Genomic DNA, 26,159 nt, shown 5'->3' with positions numbered 1-26,159 from the left:
CCCTCCTCCCTTCCTGATTGCATTGCTTTAGGTCTATGATTTTATCAAGTAGCAGTGACTGCCACGTCATTCACAAATATTGTCCGTCATAAACTATAATGATATAAGTTCTAGAAAGGGTTAATTATAGTAATTAATAGTAATCCATATTTTACACCATGTATTCTACGTTCCACAAATGTAAAATACATGTATACTTAAGAAATAATATTTGATGAACAAGTGTTCAATATAGGCTAGTTCCTCTGATAAAATTTATTTTCACGATTTGTTAACTACATGTTAGCTGTGATAAAACATTTGATAAGTGACATTCATTAAGAAAATTCACCATTAACACGTCCGTTAAATTTGATAAACCTGGTTTTTGCATTTCGTAAGTATAGTTTCCAACATTAGATATAGTTTTACATTTGATAAACTAAGTCTATGTAGTTAATAAACGTGAAACGATGTCAGTTCTCTAATTTTTGTGAAATCGGCGTGCCAAAGCAGTGCTGATTTTTTATTTTTTCATGGGATGGGTGGTTAAGACAAAACCGATATCAAAGTACTTCGATCAGGAATAATACAACAGAGAAATTTGTTCTAGATGGAAAGTGAAGGATATGTACAAAAATATTTTGAAATTGAAAGGTTTTGAGTTGCCCCATTTAATGAAAATATGCATTTCTTTGGTAGAAAGTAATCTGGAAAAAATATTAAAATCCCTGCTACACTCGAATGTACAAACTGCAGATCAGCAGTCCAACCATTAAACCTACAGAGGTACCCAGCTAGGGAATTAGATTTCTAACAAGATGTGTTTGTGAAACACAAATGTATGGCACGACAAATTCACAAAAATGAGCTAAACATAGTTTCACAGTTGATGAACTAGATTTATCGACTGTAAACTATAGCTTACGGACCGTAAACTATATTTAACGATTCGTTAACTATAGTTTTCATCCGTAAAACTATATTTAACGGTTGTAAACTATAGTTTACAAATGCTAATCCAAGTTTATCTGTCTTTAAATAAACGTTAACAATAGATTTTGTTGATAAATACAGATTCACATTTGTAAACTATAATTTACATTTGTTAACTATAGTTCACAATTGTTAATCCTAGTTTCACAAATTGTGATACTATCTTTATCAGATAAACTATTACTTGTAAACCGTAGTTTACAATCGTGAAACCGTATTTATCAGATAAACTATGTTTTGCAATCGCTAATGATTGTTTTCATTGTTAATTATAGTTTACGCTTGTGAAACATAGATTATCTGTTAACTATGGTTTACAGATGTGAAATATAGATTAACGTCGTTAACTATAGTTTACGGTGCGTAAACTATAGTTTACAGTCGATAAACCTAGTTTATCAACTGTGAAACTATGTTTAGCTCATTTTTGTGAATTTGGCGTGCCATACTAATGCCCCCGATAATCGCCAATTCCTAAGATGGCCAATGTCACAAGGATAAATATCTTGGTACCAGTAGAAAGATTTTGTCACAAGAAATATTCAGGTGCAATATAAAAGCTCTAATACATACCATTTAGAAGTTATGACCAATGTCAAATTTTTGAAGATTGGGGCACCTAATTCCCATCATTCAATAAAAATAAATTCTTCTAAGTGACGGGCCCCATTGGATCAGATTCTTCTAAGTGACGGGGCCCCATTGGATCAGAATCTTCTAAGTGACGGGGCCCCATTGGATCAGAATCTTCTAAGTGACGGGGCCCCATTGGGTCCGGCGCACCACATTTCCGCAAATTGATATTACGTTTCCGCAACAACAAAAATCAAAATTCTGACAATGGAACATACAGCACTGCTCTGAACTGTACATATATAATTTTGGTATCAGAACATCTTCAATGTCTGTAAGGGCACAGCATTTGTACCCGAGAACCCTTAAAATCAATTCCGGAAACTTCAAGTTTCATATTAAGCATAATCTATGAATCGAGGTGGGGTTTTTTTTTTGGGGGGGGGGGTCATTTTTGCGTACTGTTGCTGTCAGATACCTGATTTTGATGTACATAGATGTTGAAATCTTTTATCCCCTATTGTGGCCTTACCCTAACCCCGGGGACCATGGTTTTAACAAACCTGAATCTGCACTATGTCAAGAAACATTCATAAGAAGCTCAGCTCTTCTGGTCCAGTGGTGTTTGAGAAGATTTTTAAATGACCTCACCCTATTTTTGCATTTTTGTGATTATCTCCCCTTTGAAGTGGCATGACCCTTCATTTTAACAAACTTGAAAGCCCTTTACTCAAGGATTCATTTTGTCAAGTTTGGTTAGAATTTGGCTCATTGGTTCTGAAGAAGAAGTCGAAAATGTGAAAAGTTTACAGACAGACGGACGGACGGACGGATAGACGACGGACAACAGGTGATCAGAAAAGCTCATTTGAACTTTCAGCTCAGGTGAGCTAAACAGAAGAGATCACGTATTGTTTACTCCCGCCTGTTACAATGGGTAAATAGAGTATATATGAAATGTTTACTCCTGTCTGTTACAATGGATAAATAGAGTTTATATGAAATGTTTACTCCCGCCTGTTACAATGGACAAATAGAGTCTATATGAAATGTTTACTCCGGCCTGTTACAATGGACAAATAGAGTTTATATGAAATGTTTACTCCGGGCTGTGACAATGGACAAATAGAGTTTATATAAAATGTTTACTCCGGCCTGTGACAATGGATAAATAGAGTTTATATGAAAAGTTTACTCCGGACTGTTACAATTGATAAATAGAGTTCATATGAAATGTTTACTCCGGCCTGTTACAATGGATAAATAGAGTCTATATGAAATGTTTACTCCGGCCTGTTACAATGGATAAATAGAGTTTATATGAAATGTTTACTCCGGCCTGTTACAATGGATAAATAGAGTTTATGAAATGTTTACTCCGGCCTGTTACAATGGACAAATAGAGTTTATGAAATGTTTACTCCGGCCTGTTACAATGGATAAATAGAGTTTATATGAAATGTTTACTCCGGCCTGTTACAATGGATAAATAGAGTCTATATGAAATGTTTACTCCGGCCTGTTACATGTACAATGGATAAATAGAGTCTATATGAAATGTTTACTCCGGCCTGTTACAATGGATAAATAGAGTTTGTATGAAATGTTTACTCCGGCCTGTTACAATGGATAAATAGAGTTTGTATGAAATGTTTACTCCCGCCTGTTACAATGGATAAATAGAGTCTATATGAAAAGTTTACTCCGGCCTGTTACAATGGATAAATAGAGTCTATATGAAATGTTTACTCCGGCCTGTTACAATGGATAAATAGAGTTTATATGAAATGTTTACTCCGGCTTGTTACAATGGACAAATAGAGTCTATATGAAATGTTTACTCCGGCCTGTTACAATGGACAAATAGAGTCTATATGAAATGTTTACTCCGGCCTGTTACCATGGACAAATAGAGTCTATATGAAAAGTTTACTCCGGCCTGTTACAATGGATAAATAGAGTTTATTTGAAAAGTTTACTCCGGCCTGTTACAATGGATAAATAGAGTCTATATGAAATGTTTACTCCGGCTTGTAGGGATGACTAGCGGTTTACTGTTGGTACAAGTTTTCCACTACTTTACCTGTCACCAGTTCCTTGTAGTCTATAGTTGATTGATTGATGTTTTCCGCCACACTCAACAATTTTTCAGTTATCAGGTGGCGCCCAGTTTTTATTGGTGGAAGAGAGAACCCAGATACAATGTACCTGGGAAGAGACCACCGACCTTCCGAAAGTTAGTCGATAGAGACACATTTTGAAATAGTAGCAGTATAACTGTTAGGTCACTTTTATCTCATACAGTTGTTTAAAATTATACATGGCTGTACTGCTTTGTTATTCCTTTACCGTAATTTTGCCAACTAGGACCAAGTCAGATATGAAAACATCGTCAATCGAGTTTTCAATCGTTAAATCGTATGGCGAATAGGTCTTGTTTGAAGTTATATCTCATAAAAAGAAATAAAACATTCCTATTGTTTGTCAAAATAATATTTTATTTAGTATGACATGCATCCCTATCACCAAGCAGCAAGCAACATCACAACTCTCTGAATACATTGTAATATTAAAAAAAATATCAGTTTGAATAGGAATCCAGCTTGTCATGAATATTCATACTGAGCTGATACATTGAAAAGAAACCGTTATGTGTTTTATTTATTTCTTAAATCCTTTTCTGGCCCTTTTTCATACAAAACAGGTAAGCAGTCTGGTTTCCAGTTTCTTCTAAAAATTCCTGCTGATGAATATGAAGACACCTATCACTGCAGCACCATCTACTACTGATAACTAACAATGCAAAGATCTGTGTAATGATGAAAGCATTCATGAATATGCAAAAGATGACTGGTCTTGATAGCTTCTAAAGGCTTAACATGGAATAACCAATAATAAATTCAATGCTTTTACGGTATAAGGCTAACTGATTAATAGGTAATCCCCAACAAATAGACCATAAAGCAACACAAAAGTCAAAGTAAAAAGCAAAAGCATAAATAACGCAAAATCGAGCATGTTAAGTCATTCCAATCATGGAATTTTCGCTCTTTTGATTGTCTCTTTCTCATATGTTTAGTAATCCCTGGTGCATCTCTTGCATAAGGCATCACAAGTGTCAGTAAAAGTTGTATTTTATACGTTTGAATTAAGTCCCTTGCTAGTCAAGAAAGCTTCCGGTGTTGGGTCACGACCCAAGAAGTTACGTAACATGTCAGCAGCATCCTGAAATGATATTTAACTTGTGTCAACATTGTTTTTGTAAGGCTCATTATTTCAACTTATTTTAAACGAACTTAGCTTTAGTTTCGCATTTGGTAATCCAGCATATACTCCAAGTTCCCTTTCCAAAGACGAAATTCTTCAAAATCATGTTTCAGTTTTAAACACATTTGATATCCCGAATGAATGTGAATTACCGTATCTGAACTGGATTCCAAAACTACACAAAAGCTCTTACAAACAGATATATATTGCTGGATCCAGTAAATGTTCTACCAAGCCCCTATATCTACTATAATAACTGTTGTGAAGGGGAAACTTTAGACGTATCATGTTACAACATTAACTCTAATGTGGATTCTCAAACAATTCAAAGAACGTTTAGTAAATTTTAAATCACAAAACTTTTCCCACATCAACATCAAAACGTACGAATTTTCAACATTTCATAAGACCATTCCTCACGATAAATTAAAGACCAAAACAACTGACAATCATAAACAGCTGTCTTTAATTAAGATAATGGAACGCGGAAATATTCATATCTTGTGATCAGTCATTCAAAAAGTACGTTTTAAACACCACTCTGATTCTGCGCTCAAGTACTCTGGAGTTGATATGAAAAGATGATGGAGTTCCTCATTGACAATATCATATTATAGGAGTTATGAGATTGATCACTGTTCGCTATCTTCGCCTCTCATTTATGTAGTCTTTGGTGATCAGGTCTTGCAAGAATATTTTGGAGTTCCCATGACACAAATTGTGTTCCATTATTAGCTGACCTGATTTTGTATTCATATGAGACAGAATTTATTCAAACGCTTCTACATGAAAAGAAAAAAAAAATCTCTTGCCGTGGCCCTCAACTCGACATTTAGACCTATTGACGATATTTTATCTATTAACAATACTCATTTCATTCATACATGTATGTAGATTCAATATACCCCAGTAACTAGAAATAAAAGACACCATAGAGTATTCCATATCTGCTTCATATTTGGATATTTCATTGAACATAGATATCAACAACAACCAAACGACATAAGAATATGACAAACGAAATGACTTCAGCTTCTTCATCGTCAATTCCCCATATTGTGTAGCAATATTCCATCATCACCTACATGTGGTGTTTATGTCTCACAACTGATTCAAGACGCGAGAGCATGTTCTGCATATCATCAAATATAAATCGAGATAGACTAATGACATGTACGTTGAAGTTATAGGAGTTTCAACAGTCTCGCTTAAAGTTAGCATTTCGCAAATTCTATTGTCGTTATAACAATCTATTTTGCAAATACAACCTATCACTGGCTGACATGCTGTCTGACGTGTTTCATACCGATTGTTAGACCGTTTTTATATACTGATTTTGACTACGGATCACTCCGTTTACCTAGATCAAGATATACGGCTCACAGCGGATGTGTGACCGGTCAACAGGGGATGTTTAGTCCACCTAGGCACCTGATCCCATCTCTGATATGTCCAGGGATCCGTGTTTGCCCTTCTCATTATTTTTTATTCTTTGTAGGATTTATGAGATTGATCACTGTTCAATATCTTCACTTGTTCATTTGACAAAGTCAATTCTGGAAAAAAAAATTACGGTAACAAACATCACTGAAATATACAGACACTGGTACCGAGTGACGTCACTATGAGAAAAGAGCACATGAAGTCCAACATTATTTTCATATTTTGTGTACAGGAGCATGCATTTTCACCTGGGTTTTTGAAAACATTAAGGTCTGATATACGAGGGTACATCTTTTAAAATGTCTTACTTTGGATGCCCCCGGCTGCAGTATACATCTTCTGTAGTCCCCGCCCACTTTTGGACTCATGATGCCCTCCTTCTTAAAACGGGTATAAAACATGTCCATACAGAACACTTCACTCCACTACAAGAAAATGTAACATTGATTGATCATGTTTTCTTATCTTTGTATGTTGTTTTACCTATCCTTAAGAAATGTTTCACCCGGAGGGAGACGTCAGTTGAAGTTCCTCAAATTTTGACCTATATTTGTGATGCTATGCCTTAGCATTGAGATATGGATGTGTTAACGCCTACCGTGACGAGGATCCGCCTACCTATCTTAAAAAGTGCAAGCACACTGAATACCGTGACAGCATAAAACGGACTCAAAGAAAGATAACTCTGGCATATATACAAATGTATTTAGGTTATAATCCTCTTTCTATATATATATACATGTATCTACTCGTATATATATATATATATATATATATATATATATATATATATATCAGAAAGATTGATTGATTGATTGAATATTGTTTAACGTCCCTCTCGAGAATATTTCACTCATATGGAGACGTCACCACTGCCGATGAAGGGCTGCAAAATTTAGGCCTATGCTCGGCACTTATGGCCTTTGAGCAGGGAGGGATCTTTATCGTGCCACACCTGCTGTTACATGGGATCTCGGTTTTTGCAGTCTCACCCGAAGGACCACCCCATTTGGTCGCCTCTTACGACAAGTAAGGGGTACTGAGGATCTATTCTAACCTGGAAGAGGACTATAACCTAAATTGAATGTACATATTATAACTTAGATGTTATATTTCAGATCATTGCTTTATTTTTGGCGCTTTATTGACTTTAACTTGCGCCAAATTAGTATGCTGCCTTTGTGACGTCACAATATCGACTTCTTCACTACAGTCATAACAAGTACTCTTTTCGTATTAGTATTTTTTAAAATTGTTACACTCTGAAGACCCGAACAGTACAGCGAAAGCGCTCAGTGTAATTAATTAAATGCGGATCATGTGTACTTAATCAGCGTTGGATATACTTTTTCTAGCTACTTATTACCTATATCATGGACATTTAATATATATATATATATATATATATATACACTGTATATATATATATATATATATATATATATATATATATATTATATGAAAAGTGAAGATAACGAACAATCTCTTATCTCCTATAAAGGAGTACAAAGTAAAGAGATGGGCAAACACGGACCCCTGGACACTCCTATATAGAAAAAAATTAAAACGTTGGCAAATACGGACCCCTGGACATACCAGTGTGACAAGAACGGTTTAACAATCAGTATATATGAAACACATTAAACAGCATTTGACCCAATGCTAGGTTGTATTGGCAAACTAGATCATTATAACGATCATAGACTTTGCGAAATGCTGACTATGAACGAGGTTGTTGAAACCCCTGTATCATCAACCTGTCACACAATCTAATTATAATATGCAGCGAATTTACATCTCATTCTATTGCTCTGATATACCCTATAATACACAAACCTAGATAATCCTCAGTACCCCTTGTTTGTTGTAAGAGGTGACTAAATGGGGCGGTACTTCGGATGAGACCGCAAAAAAAAAACACCACCAAAAAAAAAAACCCAACGAGGCCCTAATTTACATCAGGTGTGGCACGATAAAGATCCCTCCCTGATCAAAGGTCATAAGCGCCGAGCATAGTTCTAAATTTTGCAGCCTTTCACCGGCAATGATGACATCTCCATATGAGTGAAATATTCTCGAGCGGGGCGTTATAATATACAGCGAAACTACCTTGTCATTCCCTTACTTTTATATACCCTATAATACACAATATCTAGATATTTATATTTAGGTCTCGTAATAAATAGTATCTATATCACATTGAAAGGGCAGATCTTTTATCTAAAATAAGATACATTAACACCCCTAGAGCTGGTGACTTCTCGATGAAAAGTGAAGATAACGAACAGTGATCAATCTCATAACTCCTAGAAGCAATACACAATAGAGAGTTGGGCAAACACGGACCCCTGGACACACCAGAGGTGGGATCAGGTGCCTGGGAGGAGTAAACACCTCCTGTTCGATATTTAAATAATCTCAAAGGAACGGAAAACCAACAACCAGATTACTCTGTTGAGCTGATTAAGACAGGGCTCATGGCTGGTGTGACCGGTCAAAAGGGGATGCTTACTCCTCCTAACATCTGATCCCACCTCTGGTATGTTCAGGGGTCCGTATTTGTTCAATTTTTTAATTTGTTTTCTTTATAGGAGTTATGAGATTGATCACTGTTCGTTATCTTCACCTTTCAGTGCAACAATATCCGTTTATTACCGACAAAGCAATCGTATATATGTAAATACATTTCTTTGTCAAATTACTTTTCGAAGTTTCACCGTATGATCAATGACAAGGATCAATGAGTCTCTTACTTAATGGAACAGAATGTGATTATAATGTCTAAACCCCAGTTGGCTAGGTGGTAGAAATAACATTTTATTGTTGATCCTGAGTGAACTTTTTTGTACTAGAAACATTGATGAAAATGAAAATCTTCTAGATTTTTAAAATGTTGTAAAATCTTGTAAAGAGATTGTAACTGTTGATGAAACTTTAAGGAAGATCACACTGAATATTAAAGATATGATCACGACAAAGCATTGACATAGCTTAAGTATATATAACAAAACACAAAATCAACCCCCCCCCCCCCAACCCCCCCCCCCCCCCCCCCCCCCACTCATAATCAAAACTTCGGAATTTGTGATTTTAAAAATTGGGATATCAAGTTCTGACGTCAACATCACTAGGTATCACCGGTCGTGGTAGAGCGTTTGCTTCGTAACCAAGAGGTCGTGGGATTGGGCCCCTCTCGTTCAATGGCCACGTCAAACCTAAGACCCAAAGGTAGTGGTTGCTCCTTCGCCAAACGCTCGGTATTTAAAAGTGAGAATCACGGGTCTTTCGGATTTGAACTTTAAAATGGAGTTCCCGTGTCGCAGCAGGCGTTGGCACGAAAAGGAACCCTTACTGCTACGGCCATGAACGCTAAGCATTGGTATGAATGTGTGGTACTTCACCTACAGCTGATAACGTCTCAATAAGAGAGAAAAATTCTCAACGGGACGTAAAACAATCAATCAGCCTACCAGGTATCCATAAAACTGGGCATCATATCCCGCCGCCAGATGGCCAAACGAGGCAGGCATATTTGTTCCTTCTGTGGACGTGAATCCTAGGTATTTTTCTGAGAGCTCCGAGAACAGTTTGGCCGTGTCAGCCTGGAATGAAAGTAGATGTTAGTTCCTAGTTTTCCCCATTTTTATTTCTTTAGACAAATCTAAGTTATTCTCTTTCAAACTATTTCTGAAAAGAAATCTTTTCATTCAAAATGAATACAAGTTTACTATTTAAAAAATCACCCAAAGTCATCTAAACGTAACTTCCAACTTCAAGGAAAAAAAGCCTAGATGAAATATTACAAAATGAAGACGGACTCTGCAAAGCGGGATAAAAAAACCCACTTTATTGACCCCAACACAAAACATGCAAGAACCCACTGACTTTTAACACAGAAAACTGTTATACTGAGAAATCAATCACCATTTATCTTTCAATCTTGGAAGATTTTACCACACGAAATTCTTTGTTTGTACAGAACACATCTCCGAATTCTACCTTGCTGTTGGTGTGTATGGTTTGATCAAACATTCCTAGAAGAATTTTGCGAAGGTTGAACATCCCGGCGTTGGCGATCCGGCTCTTGATCAGTTTCTCCAAAAGGTCGTCCGGAATCGGTTCCCCCGTTTTGTAATGTTTGGACATTCTCCTGAGCGGCTCTTTCTCCCAGCACCAGTTCTCTAACATCTGGGACGGAGCTTCTAGAAAATCCACTTCCACATTGGTACCCCTACAATGTTAAATAATCAATGAATCAAACATATACACCTGATCCCACCTCTGATATGTCCAGCCAGGGGTCTGTGTTTGCCCGACCTTTTAATTGTATTCCTTATAGGAATATCGATCACTGTTCGGTATATTCACCTTTATAGGAGTTATGAGATTGATCACTGTTCGTTATCTTCACCTTTATTGGAGTTATGAGATTGATCACTGTTCGTTATCTTCACCTTTATAGGAGTTATGAGATTGATCACTGTTCGTTATCTTCGCCTTTATAGGAGTTATGAGATTGATCACTGTTAGTTATCTTCACCTTTATAGGAGTTATGAGATTGGTCACTGTTCGTTATCTTCACCTTTAAAGGAGTTATGAGATTAATCACTGTTCATTATCTTCACCTTTCAAACGTGGACATATACTCAGAAACAATATCAATAACGGTAAACGATATAAACTGCATAATCATTGAAATTAATTTCATATTCACTTCCGAGACAATCGTATAACTGGTTTTTCTGGAGAAAGGAATACGTCACGAAACCAGTTTCAAATTGCTTTTTCCAGAATATTCTAACACTATTCCATCTATAGAGTAGATCGACATCATATCATACATGTAATTATTGATTTTTGTATTTTATCTATTATTGCATTTCTTATTTAAGATTATGATAGTGAACGAAAAGTTTATATGTCATAAAACGATACGAGACTGCAGAGTATGTGAAGTCACAACAGTATTGAGCTACCTTGACCAGCATCTATTACTATCACTGGCCAAATCACAATAAACAGACTGCATTCCTAAAGATCATTGGACTTTCATATGAACCCAATGTTTGTTTCATAAAAATAAACAAGTTGGCGAGAGCTTAATTTTGTGGTTGACATTATATACCTGTATGGTACATGCAGTGCAGTTAATTTTCTTGCTTGTGGAGAGTCTAAATTTGTGGGAATGTCCATATTATGATTGATTGATTGAATATTGCTTAACGTCTCTCTCGAGAATATTTCACTGATATGGAGACGTCACCATTGCCGGTGAAGGGCTGCAAAAGTTAGGCCTATGCTCGGCTCTTATGGCCTTTGAGCAGGATAGGATCTTTATCATGCCACACCTGCTGTAACACGGGACCTCGGTTTTTGCGGTTTCATCCAAAGAACCGCAACATTTTGTCGCCTCTTATGACAAGCAAAGGGTACTGAGGACCTATTGTAACCCGGATCCACACGGGATCCATATCATGAAAACATTTAAAACCCCAAGATATTGATAATGTTACAGTATTTAGGTCCACGCCACGTTTGTCTTATAACGTAAAATTTATAATATCTATCCATTAAACATTTTTCGTCTAGAGCAAAGAATCCTGACATTGCGTAAAGTTATATAATAAGAATGGTGAAACATCTTCTTTGCTTAGTGGGTTAGCATGGTTCCCAAATTAAATCACATAATATTATTCAAAAGCCTTTACAGAGCGCAATAAATACAAATACATGTATTTACATTTACCAAATTAAATCTTTTGTCAAACAACACACCTATGTTGACGTTTACACGTATCTTATTTTTTGAATGAATTCATGGACATAAAGCCTGTATATTTACAAAAAGAATTACAAAATGTAGATAAAAGGGCAATAAATGTCCTACTCCTAGTTGTTTGTGTCATGGGGTAAAAAACCTGAAAGGATGTCAATATTTCTGTATAGCCCAATACTACCCCATGCTTACATTTATTAATGTACCCCATGAATTTAAACACAAATTTGGCTAAGACGTTCATACAATCAACGCTCAAAATCCAAAAGATACTTAGCACAATGGAGTCATTTCCTTCAAAATCGAAGTCTGAACAGAACTCACCGGAACAGAGAAAATTCAGCCTGAGAACAAATATCATGCATGACATGACCAAACTCATAGAAGTACAGAACTCACCGGAACAGAGAAAATTCAGCCTGAGAACAAATCTCGTGCATGACATGACCAAACTCATGGAAGTACAGAACTCACCGGAACAGAGAAAATTCAGCCTGAGAACAAATCTCGTGCATGACATGACCAAACTCATGGAAGTACGTCTTCACCTGTAGCAGATAAGCATGTCTAACATACAGTGAATTCTTCACCTGTAGATGTTATATGTACAAAGATTTATAATTATCAATCATTATAGATGATCATTAAGAAGAGAAGAAACAGCAGATAAGCATGCCTAACATATAGTGAATTGTTCACAGGCACCTGAAGTGTGGATAGCTTGTATAGATCTTGTGTACATACCCCCCTCCCTTCTATAATGAAGTTATTTTTATACAGAACCAATATTTTATCCAAAATATGTTATTCCCCCACCGATCACCCTCATAAGTCATTCTGTATAGTCAGTTTGTACCTGTTCTGTAAGCTCTTGAGATGACCACTTCTGAGATACTAATATGTGATCTATACAAGCTACATGTATCCACATTTCCAGTGTCTGCGAAATTGTTTACATAAGTGATGTCATATGTTTTCAATGTAAATGCTACATTATGTCTTTCAAATGAACTGTTCCTAGCAAAAAAGGCCCTTATCTTATCGAACAATGTTTTTCAAAAAACGTCATAATGAAAAATAGGTAACGTCATTTTTTGCATTAATGTAAAGAAAAAAGTCATGATTACCAATCACGAGCTGGTTGTCATCTTTGATTGACTGTAATATTTCAACGACAATCAACATTGCTTTAATATTTTGATACCTAATGGCTCTTTTTGCTAAGAACGGCTCAAATGAAAATAATATTACATAATTTTACAAGACCGGTACTACATTTCATAAATATACAGTAAAACGATATTATTATATAGCTAATAAATAGTCTATTATAAAATCTGCATAAAATCTAGAGAATATTAGCGTTCAATATCCTGAGAATTTATTGAACGCTAACTTTGCATTGCGTAAATTGTATGCGCCCGAAACATTCCGAGTATGAGCGTTCAATATTGACGTTACCGTAACGACGTAAACATGCCAAAATGGCAGACGATGGCAATCTCTACCCAGAGTTGTCGTTCCTTGCTCTCACTTGTAAGTGAGTGGAATGAACGATAACTCTGGGTAGAGATTGATACGACGGTCCTCCGAATCTGACAGAGCCGGTATTTGTAAAATGTTTTACTGTACATAAATTAATAAATATATATAAATGACTAATATAACCAATATCTCACAGTGACTAATATAACCAATATCTCACAGTGACTAATATAACCAATATCTCACAGTAACTAATATAACTAATATCTCAGTGACTAATATAACCGACATCTCACAGTGACTAATATAACCAATATCTCAGTGACTAATATAACTAATATCTCGTAGTGAGTAATATAACCAATATCTCAGTGACTAATATAACTAATATCTCACAGTGACTACTATAATTAATATCTCACAGTGACTAATATCACTGATATATCACAGTGGCTAATATAACCGATATATCACAGTGACAAATATAATTAATATCTCACAGTGACTAATATAACTAATATCTCACAGTGACTACTATAACCAATATCTCACAGTGGATAATATAACCGACATCTCACAGTGACTAATATAACCGATATCGCATTGTAACTGATACCTCATCGTGACTTAGAAGGGCTGGTCTGTCTTTTGTTGACTTGGTAAAATTAGCGAGCATTGCTGCCACAGAAATCTGTCTCGTTCCGTCCGACTGCAGGCATCCTGGCTGATGAGAAAGTTTTATGAAAAATAACGCAAAAGTAACCACTACTTTACTTCTGTATATCTATTTCGAATTCAGAAACAAAGTAAAGTATAGTGTAATATACAGCAGAGGGCAACACCAACCGTTGAAATAGAGTCCATCATGACAAATTACAGCTGTTTCCAGGAAATTTACACAGCTAGTGTTACAACCATACAACAATATTTTATCAAATAAAAAGGGAATTAACTGTAACTGAAATCTACAGTTAATGATTGAGAAACTAAATAGCAAGTATTGTATCGATATTGCAGAGAATTTTGCGGACAAAGAACTCAAAGAACTCTTGCAAAAGAAGGTTCGCCATAACGAAAGTCAACCTGGATTTCTAGTTCTTCCGTTCAATGCCTTAAACAGTGAAATATGTGCAGGAATAAAGAGGAACAGACTAACATACTGGCATTCTCGTAATCCTTCAGAGATGGACAAAAGAATATAGAGCTAGGAGATTGATACCAAGAGAACAAGATTACCTGAAGTCCGAAACATGCAGCATGTCCAAATTTACCCTCCCGAGGATGAAGATCAAGATAAAAATAGCCCAGGAGGTTGGATGACTCTTTGTCCTCAACACCGTACTACAATCAAAATGACATAATCAGCATCTTCATATCAATATCATCACCATCAATATCATTATCATCAATATCAGCATTATCATCATCATGATTATCATCAATAATATCCTCATCTTCAAAATCTAATACCGTAAAACACAATTTGTCTTCTGTAACGAATCTACTATGCATTATCCTGTGAGTTGTGGAATTTATCCTTGATTATCAACATGTACTCCTATTAGATTTCACTCACCAAGGTGACCTCGGGATGCCAAACTTCAGCATCTTTCACCTGAGTAAACTTGAGATTTAGCAGCTCCTGCAAATGTCAGACACAGGTTTACTTCCACTATTTTGACACTACTTATCAATGAAAATGTTTATCAAACCGTATCTTGCATAATGAAAGGTTACCTGGTAAATGTTCAGCAATCCAACAGTCACAACTTCTATTGGGAAGTACTCTTTTAGGAGGTTCGAATCTACTTCATACTGACATTCTTCTGCTATCGTCATGTAGTATCGTAAGTCCCACCAGTTAATCTTCCCATCAAATTCATACCCGTACTTCTCACACTAAAACATAACACTGGATGTTTAGATATTGACACTAAAACATAAACAACACTGGATATTAAGACATTTTGAATTAATCAATAGGGTAATAGCAACACGGAACATTAATTGATAGTTTTAAGTGAACTTACCTCCTCTTGTTTATAGTTGAGGAAGACTTTGACCTCTTGACTTTGTAGAGGACGGAGTTTTTGAGCTAGATCCACAAGGAATGTTTTCACGTTCTTGGGATCTTTGGCCATTCTCATTTCGAGGATAAAATCTGCATGGGTGGGGAACCCCAAAATATTTGCATTCTAGATGTTAAATGAAAGTAAGAGTAGTCGTGTTAATACAGAGATAAATGCGAGAATTCTAAATTCCTATTGTGGCTTCACTCTGGACACAAGGTAATGATTGAATAAAGTTCAAGCTGGTCTATATGAGGATACTGGCAAAAGTTTATATATTGTACCATTGTGGTTTATGGGAGGGATATGTTTAAAGATTTCTCTACATATTTCTATGTATACTAAAACCCCTATATTGACCAAATCATTAACCAGGAGTCGTGGGATAACAATTTTACATTTCACTAACATGTTTTTGCGGTTTAATTGATGGCAAACTATACCCTTTTGTTTTTAATTGAAATATTTTAAAACAGATTTCTCCTATGGAAAGGTTAAGATATCGAACAGTGATGAATCTCAAAACTCCTATAAAGAATACAAAATAAAGAGTAGGACAAGGATGGATCCCTGGACACACCAGAGGTGGGATCAGGTGTCTAGGAGGAGTACGCATCCCCTGTCGACCGGTCACACCCGCCGTGAGCCCTATATCTCGATCGGATAAACAGAGTAATCTGTAGTCAAAATCAGTGTGTAAAGAACGGTCTCAATTGGTATGAAACATGTCAGACAGCATATTATCCAATGACATGCTGTATTAGTAAACTAGATTCTTGGTTGGTTGTATATTGTTTAACATCCCGCTCGAGAATTTCTCACTTATATGGAGACGTCACCATTGCTGGTGAAGTGCTGCAAAATTTAGGACTATGCTCGGCACTTACGGCCTTTGAACAGGGAGGGATCTTTATCGTGCCACGACGACCATTAGAGACGACAGACATCAGAAAAATGTCCACCATCTTATGGCTCATATTGTGATATCAAAACTGTCCAAACATGATTATTCAATGATACGATAAGAATCCAGTCATACCTGACTTCTAAGCTCTACCAGTTCCTCCAAAATGGATGTATTTGGATGAAGACATCTAAGGATGGAAATAAATATTAACTAAACATTGAAAATATTATAAATGAGATAAAGTTTAAAGAAAATTGTATAGAAGGGTTTGATAGTGAAGGTATGAATGCAAGGTGAAGATAACGAACAGTGATCAATCTCATAACTCCTACAAGCAATACAAAATAGATAGTTGGGCAAACACGGACCCCTGGACACACCAGTCAGTGCAGTTTTACACGATACAAAATGGACATCCTTCAAAGCAGAAATTAAAAAGGAAATGAAATTGTTTTAAAACCATGACAAAAGCCTCAAACAAGACACCATTGAAATCATGAGGTTTGCTTTAAAAACTCATTAATGTAATTACTTCAGTTTGAACTAGACATAAATGATCTCATTCAATCTCAACGGGCCAGCAGTTTCATATCAAAATAATTCAATCCTAGAAATTTTAAACTACACATAAAGTATCTCATTTAATTTGAAAGAGCCAGCAGCAATTTGATATCAAAATATTATTCTAAGCAATGTAATTTTCCCTACTATAAAGCCTGGATTATGACTATAGACACAATCAGTCACGGTAGCTCAGTGGTAGAGTGTTCATTTCGTTCCCAGGAAGTCGTGAGTTCGAGCCCCACTTGTGTCATGGCTGCGTCAAATCCAAGACGTAATAAGTAGTGGTTGCTCCTTTGCCAAACACTCGGCATTTAGAAGTAAGAATCACGAATCTTTTGGATATGACCTTGAAAACAGAGGTTCCCGTCGTGACAGGCGTTGGCACGTCGAAGAACCTGAGTGCTAAGTATAGGTCTAAATTTGTGGTACCTCATCTACAACTGGTGACATTTCAATATGAGTGAAACATTCTCGACGGGACATAAAGCAAACAAACAACTATAGACACACTAGATCTGTAGACTCTCAGGTAAAGCTGACGCCACAGACTGATGGCAATACGTGAAGTACAGTATAGAGGATGATAGATCCCCACCCACCCCACCCCACACTCAGGAGATTGATATTACGTGTACTTATGCATATACCATCCCGCAAAAAAAATTCTACAAGTATTTTGACTATCTGTATACCTTTGAGCTGTAAGCACCAGTCAAAGTTACTGTGCTCATTCATGTAGTCCCTCCTATTCCCTCCTATAACTTCGCGAAGGGTAAACGAAATTTGGCGAAAGGTAACAAACAATATAACAATTTGGAACAGACAAAGTGATGAATGGATAGCATGATATCTGTTTAGAAAAGACAATAAGATGAATGAGTATAATGATATTTGTTTAGAAAACACGAAAAAATGAATGGATACAATGGTATCTGTTGAACAGCTGATATTAGTTGAGCCCTGTATTCATATTGTCTCCAATTAACACATGATAAGAATTAGTACAATAAACATCAAGTTTGGCGAGGCATTAGTACAACAAGAGGTGTTTGTAAAACATATATGCCCCCATGGTGCAAAACTGAAATGGTTATACATATGCATCATGTGCCCAACTATCTATTTTGTATTGCTTGTAGGAGTTATGAGATTGATCATTGTTCGTTATCTTCGCCTTTCATTTACTTGATAGTATTGTCACCAATTTAAAATATTGAGCAGACAAGATCATCCTATGTCAGGAGTGGACCTAAAAATTAATAGGGGTCATCTACTTCTTATACTGCATCAGTGTACCAAGCTTGTTGTCAATCAAGCAAATAATTCATAAAATATAGGAGACAATATACTACTATGTCCAGTTTGACCCGTGACCTTTGACCATGTGACTTCAAAAAATAAATAGGGGTCATATTCTCTTGATGATGTACTAGTGTACCAAGTTTGTTGTCTGTCAAGTAAAGGGTTCTCAAGATATTGAGCGGACAGTATATTCCTATGTCAAGTTTGACCCTTGACCTTTGACCATGTGACCTCAAAATCAAAAGGGGTCATCTACTTCTTGGTGTCTGTCAAGCAAAGGGTTCTCCAGATATTGAGTGGACAGTGTCTTCCTTTGTCCAGAGTAGACTGATCCTTGACCTTTTTGACCTGAAAAACAATAGAGGTCCTCCTCTACTCATAACCAATCTACACATGAATTATCATTACAATCAAATGGATGGTTGTCAAGATATTAAGCGGACAACATGTGGTCTACTGACCGACAGGTGCAAAGCAATATGCCCCTCATCTTTGAGGGACATAATAAACATCATCTTTGGTGATTGTTATTAGTACATTAAACATCAAGTTTGGTGAGGTAGGTCTACCGTGGATACCTGGAGTTGAATGCTGTCTCTAGTTTCTTTCTTGTCTCTGGGTTTCTCACTTTCTTCATGCAAGGGAAATAATGCGGGTACTTCAACGTCACTTTCAGTTTGCCATCTTCATTCTGTAAGAATTAACGTAAGGTGGGTTTTCATTTCTACTGTAAGAAGTACAGTGAAATAGTGATATTCCAAATATCACGTGATCATCAAATCCAGTATAATTATAAGGTAGTGTTTCAGCATATTTCAGAGATGAAGATGACAAAATTAACTTTTCGGGTTTTTTTTTTTATATTTAAAGTTATGATATTCATGTTTTACACAAAATCAATCACTTATTATTAGATCTTGCTATTTAACAATACTTCAAATCCTTTGTACAAATACAAATAAATCCCTACAAGAGTTTGGCCACACGTGATTAAACATAAAGATATATGATCGTTATCAGGTTATTTGCAACTGCCATCAGATCAAATGCTGTCTCACGTGTTTCATACCGATTGTTCGGCCGTTCTTTACATACTGATTTTGACTATGGATTACTCCGTTTACCTTATCAAACTATAAGGCTTACGGCGAGTGTAAATGTTCGACAGAGGATGCTTACCCATTCTAGGCATCTGATCCCACCTCTGGTGTGTCCAGGGGTCCGTCTTTGCCCAACTTTCTATTTTGTATTGCTTATTGGAGTTATGAGATTGATCACTGTTCGTTATCTTCACCTTTCATTAAAATTATCACTATTCGTTATCTTCACCTTTGTCATTTAATGCATACCTACCTTTTCAAGAGATTTAAGGAAATCTACAGGAAGTCCGACTACAAAGAAAAGAAAAAGAAAAAAAGAATCAAGATTAAATTAATCAGTGTTGCTGCATGAGGATGTTTATATGATATTCTAATGAAAAGGTCACTTTTAATCACGTTCAACTTGGCATTGCACTCTAGCTGTAAATAATGATGACTAATCATATTTTTTTTAGTGGGCTCTAGTAGCCGGTTTTGCTTTTGAATTATTCAATCATATAATAAAACAATTATTGACATTGTCTACGTCAATATGATGCTTTAGCTATCCTCCAGGCTCCGTGAAAATTGTACTAAAGCATCGTATTGACTTAAAAAATGTCACTAATTGTACAATATTCATAATTTATTCATCTATCAAAAACAAAACAGCTTGATATTCTTTTGGTGGAAGCTATCATTGAAACACTTTGATATTGAGAAGAGAGAATTTCCTCACCGAGTTCCTCAACTGTGAAGGTAAGAACCGTGTTTTCTTCGTTGAGGTTTTTACTGAAGTCGATGCACAGATCACTCATTCTCTTCTTGATTTCTTTAATCATTTGCTGTTTTTCTGTGGACAGGTGGAGACCTAATAAAATGGTTTTTGGAAAGTTATTTGGTGTTTACACAATCTTATAATATAATACAAAGTAATTAATCATTGATAAGCTGTTTAACGTAATTCGTGTTTTTCTGAGAGTGAATATGGACTGAGACTCGGAATATCCAGATCAGTTCACATTTTGCGTTTTATTTCGTGGCCTATTAAACCCTTTACTGGACTGAATTGCAATGATCTCTGTGTAAGGTATTTTTCAACAGTTTCGACAGCTATGGATTACACTATATGCATTCCACCTCTAACTGATAACAAGGTAATACTTCGTGGTTTGCTCGTTGTTGGCACACTGAATTTGATCAAGATATAGTGCTCAAGGAGGGTGTGACTGGTCCACAGGGGATGCTTTCTCCTCCTATACACTTGATCCCACCTCTGGTATATCCAGGGGTCCGTGTTTGCCTAACTTTCTATTTTATATTCCTTAGGAGTTATGAGATTGGTCACTGTTCATTATCTTAACCTTTCATTGTAGATTATGCTAATGTCCAGATAATGTAAGGTGAAGATAACGAACAGTGATTAATCTCATAACTCATAATGATATTTCAGTTTCTGGATTTCGTTGGTCAGTGTTGATGTCCAGTTGGTATTTCAGTTTCTAGATTTTGTTGGTCAGTAATGACATCTAATTAATGCTTCAGTTTCTGGTTGTTGACGTCCAGTTAATGCACACGAAGTTAGAACTAGGAACCAGGAATGTTACAATATTTGTCAGAGATATCGATTCATTGCTCATGCAAATTACCACTATGCTGTATTCCTAAATTGTTATACAATGGTTTGATAAGTTCAGAGTAGATCTCATTTCTTGAAGTCATATCATCAAAGAAAGCCGTCACATCATTAGTTTTAACTTATAACTCCGATGAAGTTGTGAAGAATTTTTTATATTAAAAAGATATATATTTTCTGATAAAAAAAAAAATCCAACCAATTTCTGAAGGTTGGGTGAATGATTTTTCAATTTGGCAAACAAATTCTTTTACTCAGAATGATTTTGCTTCCTTCGGGTAAAATTGATTAAGCAGTGTGAAAAATGTGAGCTTGAAAAAGTGCACATTACATATAGACAGTAATAACATCGACCAGAAAATCTTAGAAAAGTGAAATTTTTATACAATAATGTCTGTGTGTATCTACTGACCTTCCTCATTTTCATCGTGAACACGTCTGATTATTTTATCACGGTACTAAAGCAACAATGCGAATTATAAGATACACACGAGTACCATTACATCGTTATGTCATTTTTTAAATTTCAGGTGTGGATAATTTCAATGAAACAATTACACTACAAAATTCTCTTTAATAATTCATCACTTACCGTTTCGTCTGCCGATCTTGATCATTCTTTCTACATATCTCCTGGATTCTGTTGATTCTTCTGATGGGATTTTTTTCTCAAAAGCAACAAGTGCATCATAAACATCTTGCCTCATACTGTCAAAAGGTAATCATAAAGAAAACGTTTTTATTCTTCCGACAATCATCTTGAACCCCTCAGTTTAAATTGAAATGCGAATTAAAATTTACCTCATTTCCACGTCAAATTCAGAGAGTTTTTTGTCAATTTCTACACTGGCGTCCCTGAGCTCTTTCTCGGGAGATACAAGCTGCAGGAAGGTCAGGTTGTTCCGCTTCACTTCATATTCACAATCATTATCAGCAAGTACCTGTAAAAAAAAAAAAAAAAAGAAAACACTACATTAATATTAATTTAAGAAACACATTTCAGTTTTGAAAATTCGTGAGGGTGTGAACTGCAACGCTTCAAGCCATCATACTTCATGAAGTGCGTTGATTTTTTTTTAATATTTACATTTTACTTTCATTTCTGTCGGAAATCTCTGCCGTTAAAATAGACGTACTACATATATATATATATATATATATATATATATATATATATATATATATATATATATATATATGTATATCTGTATTTATATGTGACTGCAATGCCTTCATTCGGAAATGGCTATCGTAAAGATACCAATGCAAAAACATTGACAATGTAAATATTAATCTTTACGCAATACTTTAACTGCATGTTGTATATGTGCGTGCAGCATATACCACAGGCACCTGATATGGTATTTATCCCACCGACCACCATCATAAATCGTTCTGAATAGTCAGTTTCCACTTTCTGTAAGCATTTGAGATTACAACTTGTGAGATACTAGTGGATATATCAGTATTTCACAAGTGGTCATCTCAAAAGCTTACAGAAAGTAGAAACGGACTATTCAGAACGATTTATGATGGTGATCGGTGGGGTAAATAACATATCAGGTGCCTGTGGTGGTAAATAGCATATTTTGAACAAATTATTGTTTCTGTATAAAAATAAGTTCATTCTAGAAGGGGGTATGTACAAACAAGATCTATACAAGTTATCCACACTTCGGCTTCCTGTGGCATATACATCTCACAGAAGATAATGATAATGCTGAATTTACAAAATTGAATATAAATACCTTCACTACATTGTCAAATATAAATACCTTCACCGCATTCTTAATTTAATATAAATATCTTCACTATGTTGATTGTCAAATATAAATACCTTCACTATAATGTTAAATATAGATACCGTCACTACATGAAATGTAAATAGCTTAACTACATAAAATGGTAAAAATAAATACCACATTGTTAAACATAAATAACTTACACTTGCTGTTGCCTTCAACTCCACATTTAGATATATCGACGACGTTTTATCTATCAACAATAATCATTTTCATTCCTATAACTATTCCATATATTCCTGTGAACTCGAAATGAAAGACATCACAGAGTCCTCAACATCGGCTTCGTACTTAGATATTTTGTTGAAAATAGATTTTAACAACAAACAACTTAACTTTATGATAAACGGGATGGTTTCAGATTTTCCATCGTCAACTTCCCTTATTTATGTTGCAATATTCCATTATCACCTGCATATGGTGTTTATATCTCTCAACTGATTCGATACGCAAGAGCTTGTTCCTCGTATGAACAGTTTTAAAATCGAGACATGCTACCAACAAACAAGCCGATGTTATACAGGGGTTTCAACAGTCTTGTTTATAGTCAGCATTCCGCAAATTATATGGTCGTTATAATGATTTAGTTTGCCAATACAACCTATTATTGGGTCAAATGCTGTCTGACGTGTTTCAAACCGATTGTTAGGCTGGTCTTGGCACACTGATTTTGACTACGGATTACTCCATTTGTGTGATCAAGGTATAGGACTCACGGCTGGTGTGACCGGTCGATAGGGGATGCTTACTCCTCCTAGGCACCTGATCCCACCTTTGGTATATCCTGGGGTTTGTGTTTGCCCAACTCTCTATTTTGTATTGCTTATAGGAATTATGAGGTTGATCAATGTTCGTTATCTTCACCTTTTGTTTCAAACATAAATATCATCACTACATAAAATAACAAACATAAATACCTTCACAACATTGTTATAGGTTACAGCATCTGGTGATAGTGCCCCCACGCCGTTGTAAGCAGCTTTGGTTTTGGACATGAGTTCATCAGCCGACTTCTTGATAATGTCGGGTGTCAACTTCCAAATCATTCTGTTGCCTTTCGGTGTCGACATGATGTCTGCAAATGAATGTTAATGCTCTTATTGTAAAACGAAAGCCTTTGTAGATTTATTCTTAACACATACGAAAATAAAAGGACAAACAGATGCTTTGCCAAACTGGATTTGGAGGATATACACTGTTTAACAGTAAGCAATAAATAACAAGGAATCTGTATAATGAATGGAAATTGTACTACGGTTGGGCGTTATTAGTGAAGGAATTGGGAAATGTTCACACTGAGGTGAGACATTGATTATCAAAGAAGGGGTAGGGAAATTGTTCACATTGAGATGAGGCATTTGCAATGAAAGACAATGAAAATTGTTCACACCGGTCGACAGGGGATGGTTACTCCTCATAGGCACCTGATCCCACCTCTGGTGAGTCCAGGGGTCCGTGTTTGCCCAACTCTCTATTTGTATTGAGTTTAGGAGTTATGAGATTGATCACTGTTCGTTATCTCCAACTTTCACTGAGGTGAGGCATTTGCAAAGAATGGATAGGGATATTGTTCACACTGAATATTATAATTTTATGGCTTATCATGATAAAAGTTTGATGACAAAGTGCGTGTAAGTATGAAATATTGTCGTATGTATTTAATTGCTCCGTTATAGTTTTGTTTAAATTCAATTATGTATTGCTTAAAGTTATTATACATGTTATTTTAGTTCAAATCAATACTGTGTAATTTCACTTGATATTTCACTTGATATTTCTAGCAGAAACGCATCTTGGTCCTGAGTCATCAATATCCAGTCTGGGTTCTTATCATTTCCATACAATATGTAGTCCAAACACAAGAACCGATACTTTGTAGGACTGGGTATATTAATAAGAAAATGCTTAAACAATTCTAATACAATCTTACCAAATACTTGCAAAAACTATCAATGGATGAAACTGGACAAAATCTTTTTCAACTTGTACCAATTAAGATCTATATACATGTTTAATTCATATACCCCCACTGTGTCTACCTACATTCAAAACCTTTATTATTATACATGTATTCTTGATTGTTTAGAGTAAGACATTGTAAAATACAAAGGTCTTGGTAATATCCTATGTGGATACTTTAATGCCAGAACTGGATCTGAGACAACTATTATTGTTGGTGATAGTGCTGATTTTCTTCCAATATTTGATGATTACCCTGCAGACAATCAGTTAATTCACAGATCTTGCAAAAATTGTATAATAGATAGAAGAGGTAGAGATGTAATTGATATGTGTATTGGAAACCAATTAAGATTTTTAAATGGAAGAACTTTTGGTGATAGCGAGCGAAGCGACGAGTTCGCTCCAATGATTACACATATGAGTCACGTGATTTGCTCTTCATCAGCTGAAAAAAGATGAGTATTACCCATAATGCTTCTGGAAAAATGTCGCCGTCACTGCGGTATACTTCAAGGACAAACCCGTAATTAAAATAAATAGATTGTTTAAAAGTACCATAAACGTTTTTAAATTCCAGACAAGCTCTCTTATAGCTTCAAATGTTTTGTTTTTGCTTGGTTTGAGAGAAGAAGAAAAAACATTGCAGCTAATATGACGTCACAATATAACTGTTTACATCCACCGCGTTATATTTCCCGCGTTAAATGAAGAGGCGGATAAAATGTCTATAAGTCGTGTTGCAAGATGTTAATGGGCTTCGCTTGTCTCAACGGTCACACCGTACAACATATTATGTTTCGAAATTTCACTTGTTTTACTCCAAATGGATCCAGTACTGTTGATTATGCAATAGTACCTGAACAGATACTGGATGATATTTTGTATTTTAGAGTGTCTGAGTTTATATCTACATTATCTGATACCCATTATAGATTGTCTTGGGCTGTATCAGCTAGATTCAAAATTGAAAAGAGCTCTAACTGGATGAATACACATACTTTATTGCTAAATTTTCATTGGACTAATGATTCACCAGAAAAAAAATTTGAATGCTTTGAACACTTGTGAAATTCAATACCGATTACGTGAATTCTATCAAACATGCAATACTCCTACCAAATCAGCATTAAGGAAAAGTTTCATTTTAGATTACAGGAATTGGATATTAAACTTTCTTAAATAGAAAAGAACATTTGTTTCAATGAGCTTGACTATACATTTACTGAAGTTGAAATCCCAGCAGCTCTAACAAAATTAAAATGTAACAAATCTCCTGGATTAGACCATATTTCTAATCATATGCTGAAAACAGGTAACC

At 35.6% G+C, this 26,159-nt stretch overlaps 1 protein-coding gene across 6 annotated transcripts in view; it reads right to left on the bottom strand.

The window, feature by feature from the left end:
* Positions 1–4,025: 4,025 nt before the first annotated feature.
* The window catches only part of LOC125668094 (thimet oligopeptidase-like), a 45,042-nt gene continuing 22,908 nt past the window's right edge, over positions 4,026–26,159 (bottom strand). The window contains exons 2-19 of one of the 6 annotated variants that reach the window (XR_008802726.1): positions 23,797–23,954; positions 21,879–22,018; positions 21,670–21,785; positions 20,181–20,312; positions 19,716–19,753; positions 18,932–19,053; positions 16,629–16,683; positions 15,551–15,715; positions 15,258–15,419; positions 15,097–15,162; positions 14,757–14,861; positions 14,137–14,244; positions 12,510–12,583; positions 10,258–10,489; positions 9,729–9,860; positions 6,567–6,683; positions 6,176–6,371; positions 4,026–4,773 (exon numbers count right to left, since the gene is read on the bottom strand). Coding sequence is in view for 4 of the 6 variants with exons in the window: in XM_056164084.1 (XP_056020059.1) it covers positions 6,474–6,683; positions 9,729–9,860; positions 10,258–10,489; positions 12,510–12,583; positions 14,137–14,244; positions 14,757–14,861; positions 15,097–15,162; positions 15,258–15,419; positions 15,551–15,715; positions 16,629–16,683; positions 18,932–19,053; positions 19,716–19,753; positions 20,181–20,312; positions 21,670–21,785; positions 21,879–22,018; positions 23,797–23,949 (2,010 nt within the window). In the remaining 2 variants the exon portion in view is untranslated. Of the gene's footprint in view, positions 6,684–9,728; positions 9,861–10,257; positions 10,490–12,509; positions 12,584–14,136; positions 14,245–14,756; positions 14,862–15,096; positions 15,163–15,257; positions 15,420–15,550; positions 15,716–16,628; positions 16,684–18,931; positions 19,054–19,715; positions 19,754–20,180; positions 20,313–21,669; positions 21,786–21,878; positions 22,019–23,796; positions 23,955–26,159 lie in introns of all 6 variants that reach the window. The other 5 variants (XR_008802727.1, XM_048901870.2, XM_056164085.1 and 2 more) reach the window with 5 other exon arrangements.

The sequence above is a fragment of the Ostrea edulis genome, chromosome 4 (assembly GCF_947568905.1).
Source record: "Ostrea edulis chromosome 4, xbOstEdul1.1, whole genome shotgun sequence".
NCBI lineage: Eukaryota > Metazoa > Mollusca > Bivalvia > Ostreida > Ostreidae > Ostrea > Ostrea edulis.
The sequence above is the reverse complement of the archived record's forward strand: the minus strand, read 5'-3'. Positions and strand labels throughout refer to the sequence as shown.